Source organism: Stegodyphus dumicola, chromosome 5 (genome assembly GCF_044657685.1).
Source record: "Stegodyphus dumicola isolate Sdum_Otavi_A_Nest chromosome 5, ASM4465768v1".
Taxonomy (NCBI): domain Eukaryota; kingdom Metazoa; phylum Arthropoda; class Arachnida; order Araneae; family Eresidae; genus Stegodyphus; species Stegodyphus dumicola.
Window position 1 is genome coordinate 81,601,558 of NC_140772.1, and position 22,011 is coordinate 81,623,568.

The 22,011-nt window shown below is 32.2% G+C and overlaps 1 protein-coding gene and 1 long non-coding RNA gene across 3 annotated transcripts in view; one reads left to right on the forward strand and one right to left on the reverse strand.

Moving 5' to 3' along the window:
- The window catches only part of LOC146997150 (uncharacterized), a 145,468-nt gene that overhangs the window by 77,450 nt on the left and 46,007 nt on the right, over positions 1 to 22,011 (reverse strand). The gene's annotated exons all lie outside the window — the stretch shown is intronic.
- Positions 1 to 22,011, forward strand: part of LOC118188484 (uncharacterized) — a 94,496-nt gene that overhangs the window by 11,850 nt on the left and 60,635 nt on the right. The window contains exons 1-2 of one of the 2 annotated variants that reach the window (XM_085816799.1): positions 13,051 to 13,114; positions 19,175 to 19,366. In XM_085816799.1, the coding sequence (XP_085672925.1) occupies positions 13,066 to 13,114; positions 19,175 to 19,366 (241 nt within the window). In that variant the 5' untranslated portion in view covers positions 13,051 to 13,065. Of the gene's footprint in view, positions 1 to 13,050; positions 13,115 to 19,174; positions 19,367 to 22,011 lie in introns of those variants that run through there. The other variant, XM_085816798.1, reaches the window with a different exon arrangement.

The following is a 22,011-nucleotide window of genomic DNA, read 5'->3' on the forward strand; positions in this document are numbered from 1 at the left end:
TCTAAGTACGTTTTTCTATCATTTTAATTTACGGTATTTCTTAGAAATTAATTACTATTCTGCATTTAAATTTCAAATATTTCTAAGAAAAACTGCGAAAATTCTTCAGCATTCTACTTTATCAGTTCCACATTTTATGAAATTTTAATTCTTCCAGTTATCCTTTATTTCAGTTTTAATTGTCAATGCTAACTGGATTCCCCCTATTACCACTTATTGGCCACTGTTAGAATCCTATGATCGGTGTCATTGAATAGTCATTATTACTATTACTTACGTATTCCGTCTTAAGGCACTACACGGAAGGGAGGGATGCCTCTGGAGGACTTTCTAACGGAAACTGGCTCGTATTAACACGTTACACATGGGAAAAAGCACGAAAACACACGTTCGTGGGATTGGAACCTCGGACAGAACTACCAGTGTTTAAGGACTTTACCGCTCGGCCGAGGGTGGGCCGTCATTGATAGACAGAGCTTATAAGTTATGTTTATTTTTACTTCTTTTTGCAAAGTAAATGAAGTATTGTAATAGTAAAAAGTTTCGGTATCACATTTCAACAGATATAACCAGTTTGACCACTGCCGAAGTACGTATGGGCAGAATAAAAGACTCTCTTTTCAAAACGGATTTAAAGTAGATTCAAAGGGGATTTTTAGTGAGGTCTGTATATATCTCGCATAGCTCGAAAAGGATTAACAGTTGAACTTTGAGATTTTGTTATATTATCGGACTGCTATAGCAACTAATTGGGAACCTAACTTTTTTATTGCGATCGGGCAGCACCAAACATATATATATATATATATGTTTGGTGCTGTATATATATATAAACATATATATATATATATACCCTTTACGCGTATATATACACACTGCTTTACTTCTTTTTAGTCGTAGTCATATACTTCCTACTACAGAAGTGCTTTAAATTAAAAAAAAAATATTCATCTGCAATGAGAAGTTAAAAAAAATATTATAATTTTCGACCAAATAGCAAACTAACTTTTAATGCTCTTTCCGGTTTCTGTACTTATATTTGTAAAAGATTTATACTCGTTGTGGAAAAATCAAACTATAATTAATTTGACCCTCGTCTTACTCTATTGTCAGTTGTTGACTGTTATTTTAACTATATGATGCGTCACTGACACTTGAAACTTATAAGTTAGATTTATATAGTTTAGATTTTAAAAAGCAAGAAGTATTTTGTTTAGTCAAATATTAAATGGCTTCGGATATACAAATGTGTTTGAAAATCTTCAAACGAAATTATTACAGGGGACTTCTTTACGTGTACGAGCTTTTTAATATATTATAAAAAGAAGCTAAAGAAAAATCTCAGAAAGGACACACTAAGTATTAATAAAGTGCTTTTATTTTATTTATTTGCATATTACAAAGCACCAAAATTCCACCAAATTACCACCTAAATTCGGGAAATTATATTAATTTTTTTTTAAATTACTTGTACGAACTTTTTAAGGTAATCTACAAAGAAGCTAAAGACATCTTAGAAAGAGACACTAAGTATTAACAAAGTGCTTTCATTTTATTTATTTGTATATGGCAAAGCACTTAGATGCTTTGTCATGTACAAATACAAATTCTGATGGGCAGTGCCCACCAGAAGAGACATTCAAGGCAGATTTTCTAAGTGCCTTTTTTTTTTACGTTGCACATAGAGAAAGACATGGAAACACCCGCGCCATCGAAGCAATTGGCAAGTTTCGAAACTAGCTACATTCAACTACTTGCACAATCGGGCTACAGTAGGCTAACAAAATTGATTTTATTTTAGCACACTATTTAAAGGCTATTTTCAAACGGAAAACATGGTCATTAGGGCTTTTGCCCCCCCCCCCCAAAATACATCCAGATATTCAAATACAGACTTAATGAACTACATCGAGTCGAAGGAACTTTACCATAGGCTAACTAAGAAGTCATTTTTAATTGGAACTATTTTAATTGGAACATTTTTAATTGGAATATTTTTAATTGGAACATTGGAACTTTTTCAGAAAACAAAATTGAGTTTTAAGAACGGGTACCTCATACCACTTTAAATCAGCTAGTATATATGTAATTCAACAAAGGTATAAAGTAGGTTTGACTAACTTGGCTTATTGTGAGGATCAACTATTTAAGGTATTAAAATACGTACTAGGACAGTCGATGGAAAGAGTAATTAAAGCAACATTAACTAATATTAAGGTTACACTTATGCTGTTTTGTTATGATATGTTTTTTAGTCTCTCAAAGATAGTGTTACATGATGCTCGCGATTCACTAGTTGATCCACTCGCGATTACTGTGCTGGCCATACCTCACATATTAATAGTGGATAAACGATACGATATAAAACAATTGCTTTTGAAATGCTGTCTCAGTAATTTAATTTTTCATTGAAACAATTTCGCCATTTAAAAAAATAAAGACAAATTTTAATTTAATGGAATCTAATAATCTGAATAAAAAAGTATAAAAGTATATTTGGTGGATTTTTGCTATCACTTTGAACATATCTTAAGTTTATCTTAAGTTTTAATATAATATAAAATATGAAACATGCTGTTGAAATCATTGAACATATCAGCTTAAGGTACAATAATAAAGATCTCTGTAATAACAAAAATTATCTGATATATAACAATTATTATTACTGTTAACGCGCGGCCATATTATTTATGTCAAAGACCACTACATGCTTCTTAAATAAAGAATTTGAAATGGATTGTTTAATTATTGCGGCAAATCTTGCAAAACTTATTTGTCTAAAGGAATAGATGCCGTCGAGCAGGACGTTTTAAATCATTCTGTCGTATATTCATATTACATATGGAGAAAATCATGAAAACTGTATGCAATTAGCCCATTCGCCGAGTTCTGAACGCGTGTCATGAAGTATCAGTTTTCACCATTTTTGCTATTTGGCAGCTGGTGGACTTATAAATAAGAAACTCCGTTTCATTTAAAGACGTTAGAATCAAAATAAACGAACATTATTAATATTAAAAATAAAATTTCTTATCTAATTAATAACTAAAATTAAAAAGCATATTTCCAAAAAAGAAGTTAAAGTAAGAGAAAAATTTTATTTGTATGTCCCGGTGAACGGAGGAAATACCAAGACAGAAAATGTGACACAAAAGTCACATGTAAATGTCGCCTTGTTAGTAATGGTTAGGTTAGGTTATTTAATTACAGCAAAGCCTCGAGGGCTATCTGTCTAAAGGAAGGGATGCTTTCGTGGAGGACTATCTAAAGGAAACTGGTTCGTATATACATTACACATGAGGAAAATCATGAAAGCACCCATGCAGCCAGCCCGTTAGCGGGATTCGAACCTCGGACCGAAATACCAGCATTCAGCGACTTTACCGCTCGGCTGCTGGTGGGCCCTTGTTAGGAATGAGCTGGCTGCCATAGCCTTAGGGTCGGAATCAAAGCTTTGCGGAAACATGGATGTTTGCATTATATTTTCTCTTTCCTTTCATATTAGCGCACTGTTAATCTACCTTTGTGGCCCATCTTCGGCAACGCTGTCGATAATCAGTCGACTGACTTATGAGTTCAGTCATTCTTCATCAGTGTTTGAAGAACAAGTGCTCGGCTATTCTCTTTAAGATTATCAGGAACTTAAAGTAAATGAATGACCTGCTGGGGTACTTTATTCTTGGATTTTAAGATATATGATTTCAAAATATCATTATTATTCTTGTTATTATTATTTTTCTAATTAAAATGTTTTCGGCTAGAGAAGAATTGAAATGTTTTCTGCTCACTTTCACTGAGTCTGATGTCGTTTAGAAAAGAAATTCTTCGAAATGTCGCAAAATCATTTTTTAAAAAAGAGCTAAATTACCCATGTTATGGAAATAAAACAAATTATACCCTTTCTGTAACAGACCGGAAAATGGTATTAGAACACATTTTTAGATTGATTTATTTGCGAAAATTGGCAAAGAAAGAACATCTTACATTTCAGTTTTTCCCCAGACGCATTAAATAAATCGGGCATTTGAAAGTGGTCAATATATTTGTATAAACTGAAAAATGGAAGCGAACCTCATAAAAATTGTTCTAGTAGCTTGTAGACTTTACGGTTACTTCTCAGAACAGCATTTGCGTAGCCGATGAAATATTTGTCAGAGTGACTATCATGGTTATGCTAAACTGTGGTCAGGTAGTATTTGACTGTTACTTTATTTCCATTGCCATTACGATAATAACACGGACGACACCCTTTAACACGGTAAGTTATTATTAAAAGTTTAGTTTTTATGATAAAAGTTTTCCAGTTTCCTTAGTTATCATAGCAGTTTATCTTTTCGTAATTAAATTGTGAATATGAATTACTGTCAAATTTGCACTGTAAATTGAATCGGAAACACATGAATCGCGGGTGCATCCACAATTGCCAGTACATGAAACTCTTTGCGACGTTAAGACTGTAAATCTTCTTTATCATGATTTATTTTATAACACTTCAAGGCCATTCTCTGCTGCTATCAGAAGGCTTTAAGAAACAAATAACATATTTTTTATTCTGAAATATTTTTCCTCCAATTGCAAAACAACAGACCGTTTATCTACGTTACACAGCAATATTTTAATTATACATTCTAGTTTATTCTGTTTTACATAATTAATGTAGTTATTTTGTCTAAGAACGAAAAGCCGAATTTGAGGGCCATCTTATGGAAAATGTTGAAATTTTGCAAAATTTTTGCAGTTGCTGTAAAACGTTTTCGAAAATTTCGCGTTCAAGTATTTATTTTATATTCCAAGGCAGAGGTCATGAAGGTCATTCCAGTCATGAAGCAGTAAATAAATAACTAGTTCATGCTAAAAGTGCCTTTAATCAAACACATTTCTAAAACTGAATGTTTTATTTCATTTGTACCAAGACAAAAGCTCAAAGCTGCAAGAACGATATTTTGAGAAAAACTCGTATAAAATTTCACTAACACTTAGTTTCAAGAAAAACTGAATTATGACTTTTATATAATAATCTATTCATATCATAAAATATATGACCGAGCGGTAAGAGCCGCTGAATGCTGTTAGTTCGGTCCGAGGTTCGAATCCCAGCGAAGTGGCTGGCTACATAAGCGTTTCCGTGGTTCGTGGTTTTTCCACGAACTTATGTGTGAAGTGAATGCGAGCTAGCTTCCCTTAAAAATCCTCCTTGAGACATCCCTCCTTTACCGTGTAGTGCTTAATGGCAGAGCACGTATTAAAATAACAATAAAAGTATGTTTTATCAAGTAGCTAGTTTTTACATTTATGAAAAGGATAGTTCAACATCAGAACTATTCAGAATGTCCACTTTACAAACTTACATAAAGTCAGAACTGATTACATGTCACTTTAAAAATAATAAATTCCATTGTATTGCCGAATTCAATTATTACAGAGTAACTAACGCAAGTAAGACATTTCTAACGCTAAATAAGGTAATAATCAACTCACAACGTACATTATATATTGCTAAATAAGATAATGTAGTATAATTTAAGCTACTATATACGTTCTCTCCTACGTATACAATATTGAGGGTCTCTAATATTTAACCGATCTTTGAAGAAAATCCTGCCCTATTATAACTCATACTTTTTTTAAAGTACTAGTATTACAAAGAGGTATGACCTCGTGTCTGTAAATACTGGGATCCAAAGTAAAATATGATGAAGAATGATGCGGAAAGAGACATTACTAGCATCAAATAAGTAAGGGTAAAATGAACTATATGCTACCCTGTGCATTTTATTCTTCTCTTCTTTACCCCATAAGTAAGCAAACAAGCGGTTCGGACATTTTAGCGTGAAAGGGTATAAAAATATCAACTATTATCTGCGTATTGTGTAATAATGTGCATAACTTAAGGGGTTATAAAGAATAAAAACATTCATTTCCTTCAAAACACTGAATAAGCAATGAAACATGGATCAGCAAAGCATATGCTTATTTGTGCTAACAGTCGGCACTACTGTAGGAGAAAAGTACTGGGCTGGTTTGAACAGTTGTATTTTGCCGTTTTTCGCATGGCTTGAGTTTTCTAACTTATAAACCATTTAATTCTTTCAATAAAATAATTCATTATAGAAAAATCGCTGATAATGAAATAGCGTATATGAAGACACATATGTTAAATTCAAATACAAAGCTATGGAAATGTCTTATAGATTTTTGCAAGTAATAGTTAATATCATCTTTCATAGCTAATTTAATTATTTTTACTTGACGCGCCGTTTAAATTTTCCAATGCAGATATTTTGGCAACTATATTTGTAACAGCTTTATTTTTAGTTCATTTTTTAATTTTCAGGTATGGTTTGGTTTAGTAGAATATGCAAAGCACATTAAAGCTATCTGCCTAAGGGGAAGTATGCCTTCGTGGAGAACTTTCCAATGGAAACGGGCTTTTATACGTGTTACACATGGAGAAAGCCACGAAAACGGCCATGCAGCCAGTCGATTTGCCGGAAATCGAACTTGGTAGAAATTACCAGCGTTCAGTGATTTTAGAGCTCTGCTGCTGTTGGGCTTTCATTTTCTGAATTCTATTAGTGTTAACATGTTGTTACATTCTACAGGTTCGTGGATGTGGAGTAATTGACGATAATACTTGATCAAGAATCAAAATACAATTTATTAGCCAGTAAGTACTGTTACACAGCACACTTCGAAATGCACGTTTACAGTCGTTGAAAAACTACGATAAATACGCGGAAACAATCAACAACACAGCCTTCACGATATAATGGTGAAGACAGCTTCACGGCAAAGTACTATAGTACAGCTCCCGACTCGGTCGATCGCTTTCAAGGTAATCTCTGAATTGCAGATACTCTGTACCACTACTCTCTTCTAGGGCAGGCCGGGTGTACATATAGCTATAGTTTCCTTCGAGAATATTCCTGACAAAACCGCTAAGAATGCGTTCTAGAATGTTCTCGTTCCGTCTATGGCATATCGCCAATTTCGTCTCCAAATATTGCCAAACAGACGATTTTGCGCGAAATCTGGAAACCCTAACCCTACTTTGCAAGGAAGTTATTTCATCACAGCTAGGCATTTGGCAACAATTATATACGAAAACAAATTAAATATATGGATGTAAGGGTAAATTAAACATTTGTCGGTAATTTAACTACCTGCTCTTTAAGCTAATTTCTTCATGTAAGGTGGTACGCTTTCCATTACTACGACAAGCTCTCGGTTACTTCCACTTAGTTTACAAAATACCACTCATGATATTTAATGTTCTTTAAAAGAAATCTGATCGGCAAGAAGGAGAATCACTATAAGGTAGAAAGGAAAATTTGTTTTACTACATTAAGTCAACTACTTCAAGAACGGCTTCCAATATATATCTGAATGCTTTCCAACGAGAATCGATTGAAATATTTCTCATTACTTTTCAACCATTTCCAGAATTAAAAATTCCTCCTTATTAAAATGTATCGTACTTTTTTTGAAGCTTTGGATCTTTTAATTTTATTCTCGATGATTATTTTATTCAGTTTTTAACTTGAAAAAATTCACAAGCTGTTTGATGAGAAAATGAGAATTTTTTTAAATCAAAAAACGAATTTTCTTCTTTTCTTTTCCCTTTTTTTTTTTTTTTTAATCAAGAAGCAAATTTCTAATTAAGGACGTAAATTATTTTGAAATATTATCGACATTTTATTCAGAGATTGAATTTAATTAAGCCGTGTCTTTAATACTATAAGTAAATTATAGAAACAGTTTAATTAAATTGAAAATTTACAGAAAAGAGCGAAGAAAATATTCCCGGTAGGTTAGCTATAAAACTAAGAGGGTTTCTAATCAGTTTTCCAAGCTCGTGTAATGAAATCCTGTGACGTAATATTCGAATTCTCGGATTTGAATCACGAACTTTGTGCGCTGTATCGCTCATTAGCGAATGTTAGGTAATATTTTTCACTTAGTTTTGTCTTCTGAACTTTGTTTTAATATTCTTTATTTGAATCAAACAAGAAATACGGAGTAAGATAATTTAATGTATAAGAAGTACGCTATACATATTATGGTTATTGAATTCTAGCATCACATTTCAACATTAAAACGTTAAATTTGAGTGTTAAAAAAAGCAGCTCATAGTATATTGAGAGATGTTCATCCATCGCAGCAGAAATTAAATTTTCGATAATGATAATGAAGAAAGACAGATAATTTAGCACTTGGAAACACTGGTACAGCGTGTTATGAGCTAGAGTCACGGCCCCAAAAAATTTTATGGTGTTTTTTTTTTTTTTTTTTTTTTTTTTTTTTTTTTTTTAATTTTACCTTCTAATTTTCCTAAGTTACCAAAAGGGTACCCTACTAATTTACCATAACACCAGAATACTCTTACCACAGAAAAATACTAGTAACAATAAAGTTGAAAATTTTACGTTGTGTTTATTCCGGATTAACCCTTAAAATTCATTTGAGTAAAGACTGGTAAAAATCATGAACACACAAAATATATTTAACCATTGAATCATCTAGAAAAACTTATTTATTTAACTATTAATGCAAATTATATATATATCCATTAGTTGAAAAAAAAAATCAAAATATATTCAACAAAATTTGTACTATTGTTTTACACATCCAACATTTCTGAGTAATTATTTTTTAACATCCTTGTAATTACTATTAAATTTAATATTGAAAATCTGGTAAAACATACCAAAATAAACTATAAATTTAAGAACACTACCCTCCCCGGGGAGAAAAATAATAAAAAAAATAAATTTAACAAGTTACACTTTCCACTTCACACAGAATTCATCAATACAAAAAAAATATTGCTTAATATTGCACTCAATACCATCATTTAAATACTATTATTGCACATAATAATTTTTATTATTTAATTTTTTTTTCTTTTGATTAATTAAATATGGTTTAACCGGATAAAGATAAGTACTGACACATTTACACTTCTACAAACAAGTTCGTCCTGAGAGAAGCAAGAATGCTCTAATACAAGCACTATTACAAATCCTCCTCACCAATGAGTAATTCAAAAAAAAAATTCAATTAAATAATTTCCTGAAGAACTTAATTTTCTTAACCATTAAGTTAAGTTACAATAATTTTAATAAGGTTATAATCTTTAATCAATTTAATGCTTTTACTTAATTGATACACCAAAGAAAAATGATTTCTATAGAGTTAGGATAAATTTATCAACTACCAAAAAATTTAAGGTTCAACAAATTAAGTTAATTCAATCATTTTAACTGCAGAAATCTACAACATTTAACTAACCAAGAATTAACCAAAAAAAAAAAAAAGAAAAAAAAGAAAAGAACTTATCTGTTGGCTGAGCAGAAGGAAAGTCAAACAAAAAAAATCCATTGAAGCTCATGAGGAATGCTGGCAGCCTGTTGAATGGAAAAAAAATGTTCGTCGAATGTATGGAGTCATTACGGTAGCCTAGAAGTTCTAGTAGATTTTAGGATGAACAAATGAGGTTCCAATACGGTAAGATAAGTGAAATACAGTTCCGGATGTGGAGATACGAGAAGATTATGATGAACTAATGAGGATCTAAACAGGCCAAATAATTGAATACAGTCCCGGATTTGGAGATACGAGGAGATTAACAGGTTCCCGGACATCTTCAGCGGGAAATGACGAATCAAATTCTACAGATTCCAAAAGCAACGGTTGTAAATTAACGCTCCATTTCAGAGTATAGCTACAATCAGATGGTTGAGCTGGGAGCACGCATCATTTTCCTAGAAATTTACTTCTGTATATTTTTCTTGAGATACACAAACACACACAACAAAAAAAACTGATGAAAGAATTTCGAATTTTTGCGAAGACATAGATGCCCATACCTACGGCCCGCGCTCAAAGCGCTTAGCCAAGAGGCCCGTAGGTCTATAGGGGCGAAGCTCCATTTTCTTCGTCGGAGTCAGCTGTCGCCTCGGGCAGCATCAGAAAGCAATTCAAAGGGCAAAAGAAGTGTCAAAAAGTGACCTCGTCCCACAAAACAACCCGTTAAAAGGGAGAGCGCCGGACTGCCAAGTTGGCACAACCCACTATTCGCCGAAAGTTAAAATAGTTGCAACAACAGCATACCCTCATGTTATCAAACTCGCCTAATCCACTACTTTGAAACCTCAACGGAAAATCTATGTCGCCAAACCTTCGCCAAATAAACACCACCTGTGACAGGGGAAAATTAGGAATTTCAACAACCCTGCAAGGGGTCCCAACGAAAGAACGCTGAAACTCGCAAAAAGTGACTTTTCAACCGGAAAGAAGGCATTTTATCTCCCTTTAACTAAATCACAAGCAAACGAAGAAAAATCTACTAAATAAAGCTCATAACTGAAATGCAATTAAAGTTAGAAAAACGAAAGTTATGCCAAATTAAAGAGCTAATTTTTCTGCAACTAATGATATTAAATACTAAGAAATCAAATTAATTTTTGACATGAAAAACTGAGTTTATTACGTGAAAAAATTCACTTATCCATTGTTTACGTGTACAAGATTGAAGACGCAGTTCGCGTAAACTCGGAAAGCCAAAATATATTACACTAGAGTTAATAGACTCAAAAAGAATATAACCAAACTTGTGTAGCTCAAATTTTGAATAATTACAAATTAAAATTTTGATTTTTATGAATCACTTAAATTAAATTCGCTACACAACACAGCGTTCCTACAAGTAAATTACAGATTCCAGCTAACTATTACTGTGTGTGCTTTTCCTTGATTTTTTACTTCGTACAATGATTATTGTAGTATTGTAATCGCGAAAAATTCCAGGTATCATATTTCAACGAAAGTATACATTTTGACCGCTTTCGAGTGCAATTTAACGATGTTTTTGCGTGACATCTGTACGTTAGGACAGAATAAAGGACTCTTTTTCCCCAAAAAAATTATAAATTTTATTTTAAATGAATCCTGAAGAGATTTTCTCTTGGCGTCTGTACGTACGTATCTCGCATAACTCAAAAACGAGTAATCTCAGAATGTTGAAATTTTGTATATAGGACTGCTATAACATGTACATGTGCACCTCCTATTTTGGTTACAATCGGCCGCACCAAAAGAATACATATGTCGTAATTTGGCAGTCGGGCACATGAGTGAAGCTTGGCAATCTGGTTACATCAGAATTCCGGACTTTGTTGTGGCTGAGAGTAACCCAATGACGGCACGGAAGAATTTAACTTTATAACTCCATATCTTTATCCAATTCAAATGCCAAATCATTATTCTTTTAGATTAACTTCTCCAAAATTACATATTCAATAGTGATTTACTAAAAAAAATTAACTTTAAATTTACTCCGTCATACTACTCGAACAAAGAGTGACAGATGGGAAGAGCGGGAGCAAAGTTCTGATGGCCGCAAAAGGAAAATACAAACTCTGGCGCAAAATAGCGCGAATTCTTCATTTATAGGAGAGTTTACGTAATATGCTCGAAGGTTCTCGAAAATACTGCTCTAGGAGGGAAAGATCCTGAAATTGCGGAAAGTTAATTAAAGGTTGCTTATTCGCGTAGAGTAGAACCATCGTATTTTTATATTTTGCAAATATCCATTCTGTTACTCGGCTCAGTGAGCTCAGTTTCTTTATTCTTATATGCTTGTAAATTGTGCAATGTTGCTTAAAAATGATTGATTGTGTTGTTCCGGTTAAGATTTTTATGCCTTTAGTTAACCTGCATGCAATAATTGTGAAATTATCAACAATTTAAAAAGTTTTTTAAGTGCGGGTAAGCCTAATTTTTGTTTACCATGGCAGCCATGTTTGTTTACATTTGAAACTTAGCAGAATAGGGGATTTGTTGCGCAATCTAGAGAAACTAAGCTTCGCAACAACAAAGTAACGTCTTCTTTTATTATTGCGAAATAAATTATGCTTAATTCATTCTGGAATTATCCTTTAACTAATTAGATTGCTTTTAAGTAGATACTGTAATTTTAATTGTAAAAATTGTTTTTTTAATTGTTTTAACTGTACCGTTTTTCTATATTTTCAAATTTTAATGAAAATATTTTGAATTTTTATGTATTTTTGCCTTGCCGCGAAGTGAGAACTGATTTAATTAGTAGCGCATGCGCATTAAGTAAGCGGCCCTGAATCGTCTGAGCAAAACTGTTTCTTTTTTATTTGTTTAATTTCTTTTATATATCGTTTTAAATTTATTATAGTATTTGAATAGAACTTGTGGTAATTCTTCAGATGATATAGTAGCGCTTTTATGTGGACCTAGCACCGAAGTGTCGCTGTGATAAAGAAATATAGTAAACTTTAAAGAGTGCATTTCTTCTATTGTACTTTATGCGCTATCGAAGAAGTACTTTTAATTTAAAATTCGTTAGCTGTAAATTCAATATGCACACGGAAGTCATGCGGTGTACACATCAGATTTTTTTTCCCTGGTAATGTGAATAGAAAAACAGATTCTCTTAACAATCCTCCACGAAGAAATCTTCCCCAGGCAGACAGTTTAAGGCGTTACGCTATAATCTATATTGAGAAGGCAATTTCTAATCCAGATACTAATAATTTATAATCTATATCCCTAATTTGATATCTTTTTGATAATTTGGCATTTGTGAATATCTTTATAACCATTCCCTTAAAGATTATAAAAAATCAATCAAACCAACCATTTGGGGTTTCCACATCGATCCTAAATATGATGCCTGTTTTATAATTACCGTTTCAACACAAAATTTATAATTACCATATTTGTACTACAAATGTAATTTTCTGTAAAAGTTCATCTATGGGTTATGAAATTGCATCAATTAAAAATTATAAAAGCGAAAGATCAAAGACTAAATTTCTTAGAGTTATAAAATGAAACTTGCCGTTTGGTGGCATATTTTTTTTTTTTTTTTTTTTTTTTTTTTTTTTTCATTCTGAATTTTGAATTTTAACTGATTATAGATAAAGGAAGTACTTGACTTCGTTTACTCACTGTAGTAAGTACTGTGATAAGCGTGGATGTATGCCGCGTCCTTCTGCTGTAGGAATGTTAGTTTCATGCTGAAAAATAAATATGGTGGTTCTCCTTGTGCTTGTTAGTATATTATCAGCGTGGTTAAAAAGTAAGTTTTTAATTTATGTTTACAATTATGATTTTTAAAATATCAAATTATTAGTATGTTTTGACAGTTACGGATCAAAATAGGTGAACATGCATAAAAAATCCATTTTTACTGCACATAGTTTTTTTATCAATATTCGGCTTCCAAAGTATTTTAGTTGCTATAAAATCCGTGACAACAATTTGTAATATTTTAAAAAAATTTGTAAACCTTAAAAACCAGCCACGTAATATTTAAGTTAAACACTTAACAGCCTTAAAACACATAGGAATTATATATTTATCAAATTTATATGTAAAAATGACCAACTCGTATACATATATAGAAATGTGTATTTGCATTGATTTGCACTGCAGTTACTCAAAAGTCCTTCTGAAAGTAATCAATGTTAAATTAAATTGCATTTGTTTACTTTTCTTTTAATCTATTTTCTGAAATATTATAGTTACATATCGCACTTGAATACATTACTATTGTTGCTGAATGGTTAAAGTAACGAAAGCTTAAATAATCCGTTTGCATGGTATTTGCGTCCTTCCCCCTCCCCCAGTGCATAATGCAAGCTCAAGACGCTTTTTGTTATAAGCTGCATACAAAAATATTCCTATGCTCAAGCAGACAGCCTTTGCATGGTTTGTTATAGTTATACTTTATATATCTAAATTAGTTTAAATTTAGCTAAACGTAACTTGTAGATTCTTCCTTCCCATTTAAAAGACGTTTTACATTTGTGTATTATTTGTGCTTTACCTCTTAATAAAAATTACTTAAAAACGCAATTAGTTATCTAAAACGAGTTACTCTAATACCAGTATTTATATATGTATTTTGCCAACTCCTATTAAAATAGAATTACGGACGAAACATTATTAACTTTAATTGCATTAATTTCTTTTTGCCTATTCTTTACATTCGTAAATTCACAAGTTTCCTGCAAGTTGTAAGCAGAATTGTTGAGCTTATTTAAAACTTCTACAAAACCGCGTGATTGTTTATGCACTTTTTACACTATATACTTAAACTGTTCTGTCAGTATGTGCTATTAGTTGTTTTCGTGCGTTTTTGAAACATGTTAAAATTCCCTGAAGCAATGTGTACATCGGATTGACCGCTAAGCAAAGCTACAATTTTAAGTTATTAACGTTGTACTATTGTTATTATTCATTGTACATCATTAAAATTAGGTACTATTGCATAACAATAGCGTAATGTAACATACGAAACACAAATAAAATGGTATTTAAGTGTATATGCATCGCATCGTTATGCTGTATGCATGTAACCAATGCATACGTGTTTTATAAAAATAACTTTAAACCTTTCTCATATTTTTGGCATTCAAATTTTCAATAAAACTAAGCTTTTGATCACAGACAACTATGTCGATTTTCATGTAATCGACCCTTTTAAATTTCTGGGCAGTTAAATATCGGGACCTTGATATTCAAGGCACTTGAAAGATCACTTTTATTGATAGACATACGGTTTCAAAATATCATAAAAATCCCCTCCCGGAAAGAAAAAAAAAAAAAAAAAACCCTTTTCAAAGGGAAAATTTTTCATGTACTGCAATCTTGTTTCTAGAGGACAGAGGATTAATATTTTAAATTAATAGGCCTATCGTAATCATTTCGGCTTGCATTTATTCCAGGTGTTAAACCGAAATTCGTATGTCAAAGTCAGATTGCTGTATCTTTTTAAACTTATGATGTTCATATATTTCTTATTTTTCTTAACTTTTTGAAATCTGAATAAAAAAAAACTATCCAAGGTGTCGGCTTGTACTTGTGATTCAGACTGCAATTTTTAACAAGCGGGTTTAGTTTGAATTACATATTCTCCTAATGTTTAGTATGGTCTATCTGTCCCAAATGAGTGGAACTGCTGGCCACTGTTAAGTTCGATCTAGGTGCATAAAGTTGATGAAAACTTGTATTTCGACTTGCGCTCGATTTCAGGCGAAAGAGCGTGCAGCATAGGCATTCCCATAGTTTGTCCCCATGTGTAACGTGAATACGAGCCAATTTTTCTTGAAACGTTCTCCCCGAAGGTAATAGTCCTTGTGTGCACATATGGGAAAAGAGTATGAAACACAGTGGGAAAAGAGTATGAAAATATAGAATGTGCAATAATTGCACATTCTATATTTTCATACTCTTTATCCATTTTATTATTCACTTCCAATTTTCGGTACTATTCCGTTTTTGAGAACCGTAAAAAATCGCCAAACTATTGTTGATGCCAGTGCTGCCAAAAATAATTGCGGCAACCCTAACGCAAGAAAGGAAGTATAATAGTAAATATCTAAAGATTATTGTTTTAATTTATATGAAAGTTAATTTTTTATAATGCCTTTTATTATTATAATTATATAAAAAAGGCTAAACATAACTGAATGGAAGCATACGAGTAAATAACTATTTCAGATCATTATTGTAATTTATATAAAAAAGGCTAAACATAACTGAATGAATTCCTGCATCGCTATTTCGCTACCTAGTTATTGCTGAAGCATAATTTCATCTCGTTTGTTGTTCAAACATAATTTTCTATCATGAATGATGTCTTTTCTTTGAAAGAATTCTATTGCAGACTTTTCGTCATGGGTAATTCCCAAATTGTTAAATCCATAGGATATCAAAAAAGAATTTGAAAGAAAAATCAAACTAGTATTTCAATGGCGCCTTAAATATAGAACTGTCAATCTGAAATCAGCGCGTACACTAGATTTGGCGCACTGTTAAATAGGCACGTTTTCTAGATTTGGCGCTTTTGCGCATACAATTTCGCTGCAAATTTTTACGGTCCTCAAAACGGAATGGTACCCAATTTTCTATTACTTACTACCTACATTATTTTCACTGCTTTTATGCTCCTAGTGTTCAAAGAAAACAAAAACTAATGTATTTCTGAAGCATTCAGCAACGTTTATAAATTTTCAGTCATTTTAGTAGTTACGTAGTTTTGCTTGCTACGTCTTTTTTGAAATATATCTATTACACAATATATTGTATAAGATCGCTCTTTCAATTTTCTTTTTTCTTTTTCATTTTTAAGGCTGATTTTCAATTACGATAGCAATATGTTTTGAAAATGGGGAGGGGGAAATTGTTGGCATTTATTCACTCGTAAGTTAGTATTTTAATATTATGAAGATAGATTATTTTAAAATTAACTAAAGTCTTGGACTGCAAAATGGAATTGAGTAGATTATAATCGCCATTTCAGTTTGGGAGATATCCAAAACCAATTGAATGTATGAATTTGATCACTGTGTTCTTTGTCCAAGGACAAAGAATCACTACTTTTTTCTTTTCAGTTATTAGTACTCGATGCATTGCACTTTCTGCGTAAAAAAACGACAAAAACCCAGTGCAGAACAGGAAATGTTAACACATTCAGGGCGGCTTGGGACCGACAGTGAACTTTCCGTTTAACCAGCTTTCGGAACCTAGGGGTTTACAGTATAAAAGTTAAAAAGTAAATGTAGTAATTTCAATGAAATTTCTTTTATTATAATTTATTAAAAATTATTTACTTTTTATTGATTTTTTGGCGTCTAAGACCCACGTAAAAGGAACAATATTTGGCTGATTGGCTTTTGGATCAAACTATTCATGTTGGTCACCGACTTCGTACGCCACAACTGTCATTGTCAAGTTCCATTGCCTGGTATAAGGAACTATGTTCCAAGGATGACAGCCGTAATACTCGACGATGTCGACGTTTACGACGATGATAAAAATAATTCACTCAACATATCACTGTTTTCTTCTCTTTCAAACATTTTAGTCTTACAGGCAATAAATACTTAAAAATTATATTCTCAATTCGTCTGTACCCTTCCGCGTCTTTTTTTCTAACTAACCGTCTCAAGGAGTTTGCCTTTTTGCCATTCGTAAACGTGCACATTGGCTGCGCCATTGTCTCTTTTCGAAATAAAAATAAAGTGAAACGAATTAGTTTTCTGTTCCCTTTTTCCTAGTAACTTGTTCGCTGCCGGCTGAACGGAAAGGACCGCAGTATTAGCACCAACGCGTCAACCGGTTTTCTGCAAAACGTCCATCACGAAAGTGTACTGTTCTCTTCAGATAATTTTTTGGTGCGTTGTCTTAATAAATCCAATATAGTTTGTATTTTGCTAGCTGATATCATTATATTGCATTTCCTCAAACGTAATATAAATGCCAAACAGCAGATCTTAAACTGTCTTCCACAATGACGTTCATCTCTATAAGCAGATGTTTTGATGTCCTGTGTAACAGTGAAGTAATGTACCACAGTTTTGGAGAAAGTAAACATAGTTACTAACATTAAATTGCCTTGAATTGAAGACTGCGTTTAAAGAGAAAATTTGCAATCAAAAATAATCCATAAGAAGAATGGCAATAAAATACAGTTGCACACTACGGTAGCATATGTATATCTCTTCAGAAATTTAATCACAAAATCTGCTTCATAAAGCTTTGAATATTAATTTCAGCTAGTAAATGTATAATTTATTATTCAAATTTAGCATAGACATTTTCAGAGAATTTTTTTAATTATGTATTATAGTATAATAAAAGGATTAAATTATAGCACATAATATTTATTATATCCATATTTACTTTTTATACCGCAGTGCAGATTATTGCATCATGATAAAATTTGTTCCATAAATATGTTAGTAATACAGTAGAAGGAAATAATGATTCTGTTAATTTCATTCTATAGATTATATTGCGATAGCAAAACATCAACGAATAGCGGTTCTGTGCATTTTTACATAATATATGAATGCCAGGTTAACCATTGGGGTATATAATATTCAGCCTTTCTAAGAAATGTTCGTCATAAAACGAGCATTAAGTGGCATCAATAATGATTTTACTACTGTTTTTACTTTAGGGGAAACAGGCATGTATTTTTGAGCTACGTTATATAGAGTATTTGGTTCCACCTGAAACTTGAGTTTTAGATGGAAAAATAGAGTTTAATGGAATACGTAATTTTCTAGAGTTATTTCTCAAATTTCTGCTACTTCCTGTTTTGGAATACAGCTGATTTTATTCTAAATTTCTAATATTTTCATTTGTTAAATGAGTTCGTTTGGAGACAATTCTCATTCAAAACATGGAATAATAAACTCGTTATAAGTACAATAAGATTTATTATTATGAATGGAAATAAATTTCAATTAATGAACCGAGTTAAAATTTCTGAGTAATAAACTGTTAATTAATTTTGAAAATTCTATAAAAGGTAAACTCGTTTCTCTACCACAGCAAATGGATCCCCTTACGCAAATCATATTTTATTTAGTTTTATGCACGCAGTAGATATGAACGATAGTTTCATATGTTTGTTACGTGAACTATATGCTTCATCTCATTAATGACTCGACAAGCAACTTTTAAGATACATACTTTAGAAAATAACATTGAACAGTTACGAAGAAATACAGAATTACAGCTCTGCGTGCATTACACATCTTTACGCCATGGCGGGGTCCAAAGGGAGTAATTAGCTTTCGTTTTATTTTCCGCCAAGAGCGGCGGAATGAAATTTCAAATCTTATCGGAAAGTTTTGATTTGATTACGGTAAAACACATGAAAGCTATCAGCCTAAGGGTAGAGATGTATTCGTGGAGGACTTTATAAGGGAAACTGGCGCGTATAAACCATACCAATGGGGGGGGGTACTACGAAAACACACATACAGCAAGCCCGTTCACTGGGATTATCAGTGTTCAGAGGATTTATTTCTCTGCTACTGGTGGGCTCTTAACAGGAGAGAAATCCTTCCCACTAGTCCAATATCACAACGAAGAAAGTTACGTATGTAGTTTCTTGTTGCATATTTTATGTAGCTAACAGCGCTAACATGAGCTAACATGCAATGTTGTCAGTTTAATAACAATTTAGACGTCAAAACGGTTGCCATGAAATCGAAAGTCAAATTTGTCAGTTTCCTTTTTAAGAATTAACGAAAAAAGGCTAAATAACGTAATTTTCTGTTTCTGAAATCATTCTAGAGTTAATAATTCACTGATGTTTAATTTTCATTTATTCTTTCAGCTGTTTCTGCAGAAAGTGAAGAGGCGGACCCATGCCAAGGCAGAGTTGGAATTTTCTCGAATCCGGATGATTGCGCAACATATCTGATTTGCCAAAATGGGATTTCAGAGATTGCCAGTTGTCCGGATGGACTTCTTTTTGATCGTTACAAAAGGACTTGTGACAGAAATGTGACAGTGGATTGTTCAGACGGTAAGATTTTTATACTAAACTATATTTCTTATAAATATACAAAATACATTTTACTCCTTTTCTTAAGGCCAAGAAACTCATTAGAGATTGCTTATCTTAGTTCATGGTTTAACCTTTAATATTCTTGAAACATCCTAGATTTAGAAATGAAGAGAAACACGCCAATGTGACAATCCAAAGTATACATACGCAAAATACAAGGTTGTTATTGCGATTTTGATCCTAGATTTATTCAGTAGGCGAATGGCAGAACTCGTGCATTCCTGATAGTTACATTGATTTCTAATGACAGAGAATTTTGCCTACATAAATAGTTCATAGTTTTCTTGTATTATACGTAAATATGAATAATTTTCTAAGCAGAAAAAAATTACTAAAAGAGAGATGGCTTAAATGCATTTCCATATTAACCAAACAACCCGTATTATCCAAACCAGTGTTTTTTATTTAAGCTGTGGTTCTCGAATCCTGTTCTTGGTGTCCTCCTTGATTTCCGAAAAAATGTACAATTCAAATTAACTGCGCGCATACCATACTGCAGCTGAAAATCTGAGTTTCGAAATTACACACGAGTCTTTTATCACTTTCTCTACCGAGATATATGTTATTAAATTTATTATCGGTTATCTTGCATCATAATTTCTTATTCTAGAATTAGCAATAAAGCAGATTAAGCAGATAAAACAGCACCATCTTGTCAGCATACATTCTTGTCAGCTTCTTCGTGCTTCTTGTCAGCATACATTCAAACATAGAATAGTTAAGCAAGAATCAGTTATGCGAGTATCAATATTTAAATTTCAGTCGATAATATAAATATAATCCAAATTCAACAACCTTGAATTATCAAAAACGAATGTTTCTTTTCAGTAGTTGCATATCGTGTCGTCGACCAGCCAAGTAGCGCGATTTAGTCGCAATTATGAACAAACGTGTGCTTTAGAATTCCACAATAACCATTGGCAACGATTGTCGAAATTTCGTGACTTATTTAATACAAGTATAAAATTAAATGAATTTTAATTAACTGTATTTTAAAAATATAAATATACCAATAATAACATATGCTAAAACGTTTTCGAACGCGTAAGGTGGTCCACAGAATATTTTAATTTGTGAATGTAATTCCCACTTGAAAAAGAATTGAGAAACGCTGACTTCATTGTTAAAACGTGAATGTTCCGAATAATGTATGCGTCGGTACGTTTTTTAATGCAGAAATTTGAATGATTTCTTAAACTTTTATATTGCAGAACTCTGTACACAGACTCTTGTCTACGATCCCAAAAGATTAAGATCTAGGTATTAATAAAATTATTTTCCTGATTTAAATATTAGTTGTATTAACATTCATGCAAGAACAATAATATATGGACACAGCCCAGTCACAAGCATTAAAAATTGTGACTGTACACTTTAAACACGCACCAGCAGCTGTGCGGTTCAGACCACTAAAAAGTGGAAGCTCGACCTCAGTTTAAATTTCGACAAGCTAGCGGCATAGGAATTTTCATGCTTTTACCCATACGTAATGGGAATGCGAGCCAGTTTCCTTTTAAATCCAATCCACGAAGCATCATTTTCCTTAAGCAGATAGCCAATATATGCTTTGTCATAATGTAAGAACATACGAAACTAGCAGCGCGATATCTAAAGTAGCAGGCTGTGGAGTCGGTACTTGTTAGATTGACCATCCACATGACTGTCCGTACATGACTCAATCGCCAATGACGGCTGCGAAGAGAATTGTTCACTTAACTACAACACGCAAATAAATCCAGTTTCTATGTTTTGAAATAACTCATCCAGAAAGAAGTTCCATTGTTTTAATTCATGGAGGTAAGAAGTAAGATGGAGTCGCCCTAAACAAGTTTCTCCGTACCCTGCTCTGAAGCACCGGCGATCCCTACGTGGTGACCAAAACATTGGGTCATTTACCATTGAGTTCTATGGGATTTGACGCGTTCGGGTGTAAATATTTTGTAATTACGTCGCAAATATACATATAAATGTAAATATTTTCTTTTTCTACAACACTTCAGAGTCCTAAGTATGTGAAAACAACATATTTTTAAACAACATTTCATTCTGAACGGAATTAAATGCTATACTTTTCACAGGACAGTTTTCTCAGAATGGTTTAATTTGAATGAAATATTTTCACAAGTTTTCGTTAATTACATTAGAAAAAAAAATTAAGGTAATTCGATTTTATTCGGTTAAGGTACAAAAATTAAGATCAAAGTTTATTGTATTATTAATATTAAAATTATGCATTATTTCTTTTCTATTTATAGAGCTTCTTCCTAAAATACTTTCTTAAATATGACATTTTTTGGCTTCTTTTAAATCGAAAAATGTAAGTCAATTTATAATTAATGCTCTATTCGGTTCATTTTAAATTAGAGAATTATTAGGAATTAGCGAAATACTTTAAATAAGTATTTCGCTAATTCCTAATAATTAAATAGATATTAAATAGTATTTGACTTTCTCTGAACATTTCTGAAAGAGAATAAAATAAGTTTTTTTTTTTTAAGTATTATTTAAAACTTGTAACTGAGTTATTATAAAATGTAAAGGGAATAATTCTTTTAATTATACTTATCAGATTTTTTTACCCTTCATTTCAACAATACATATTC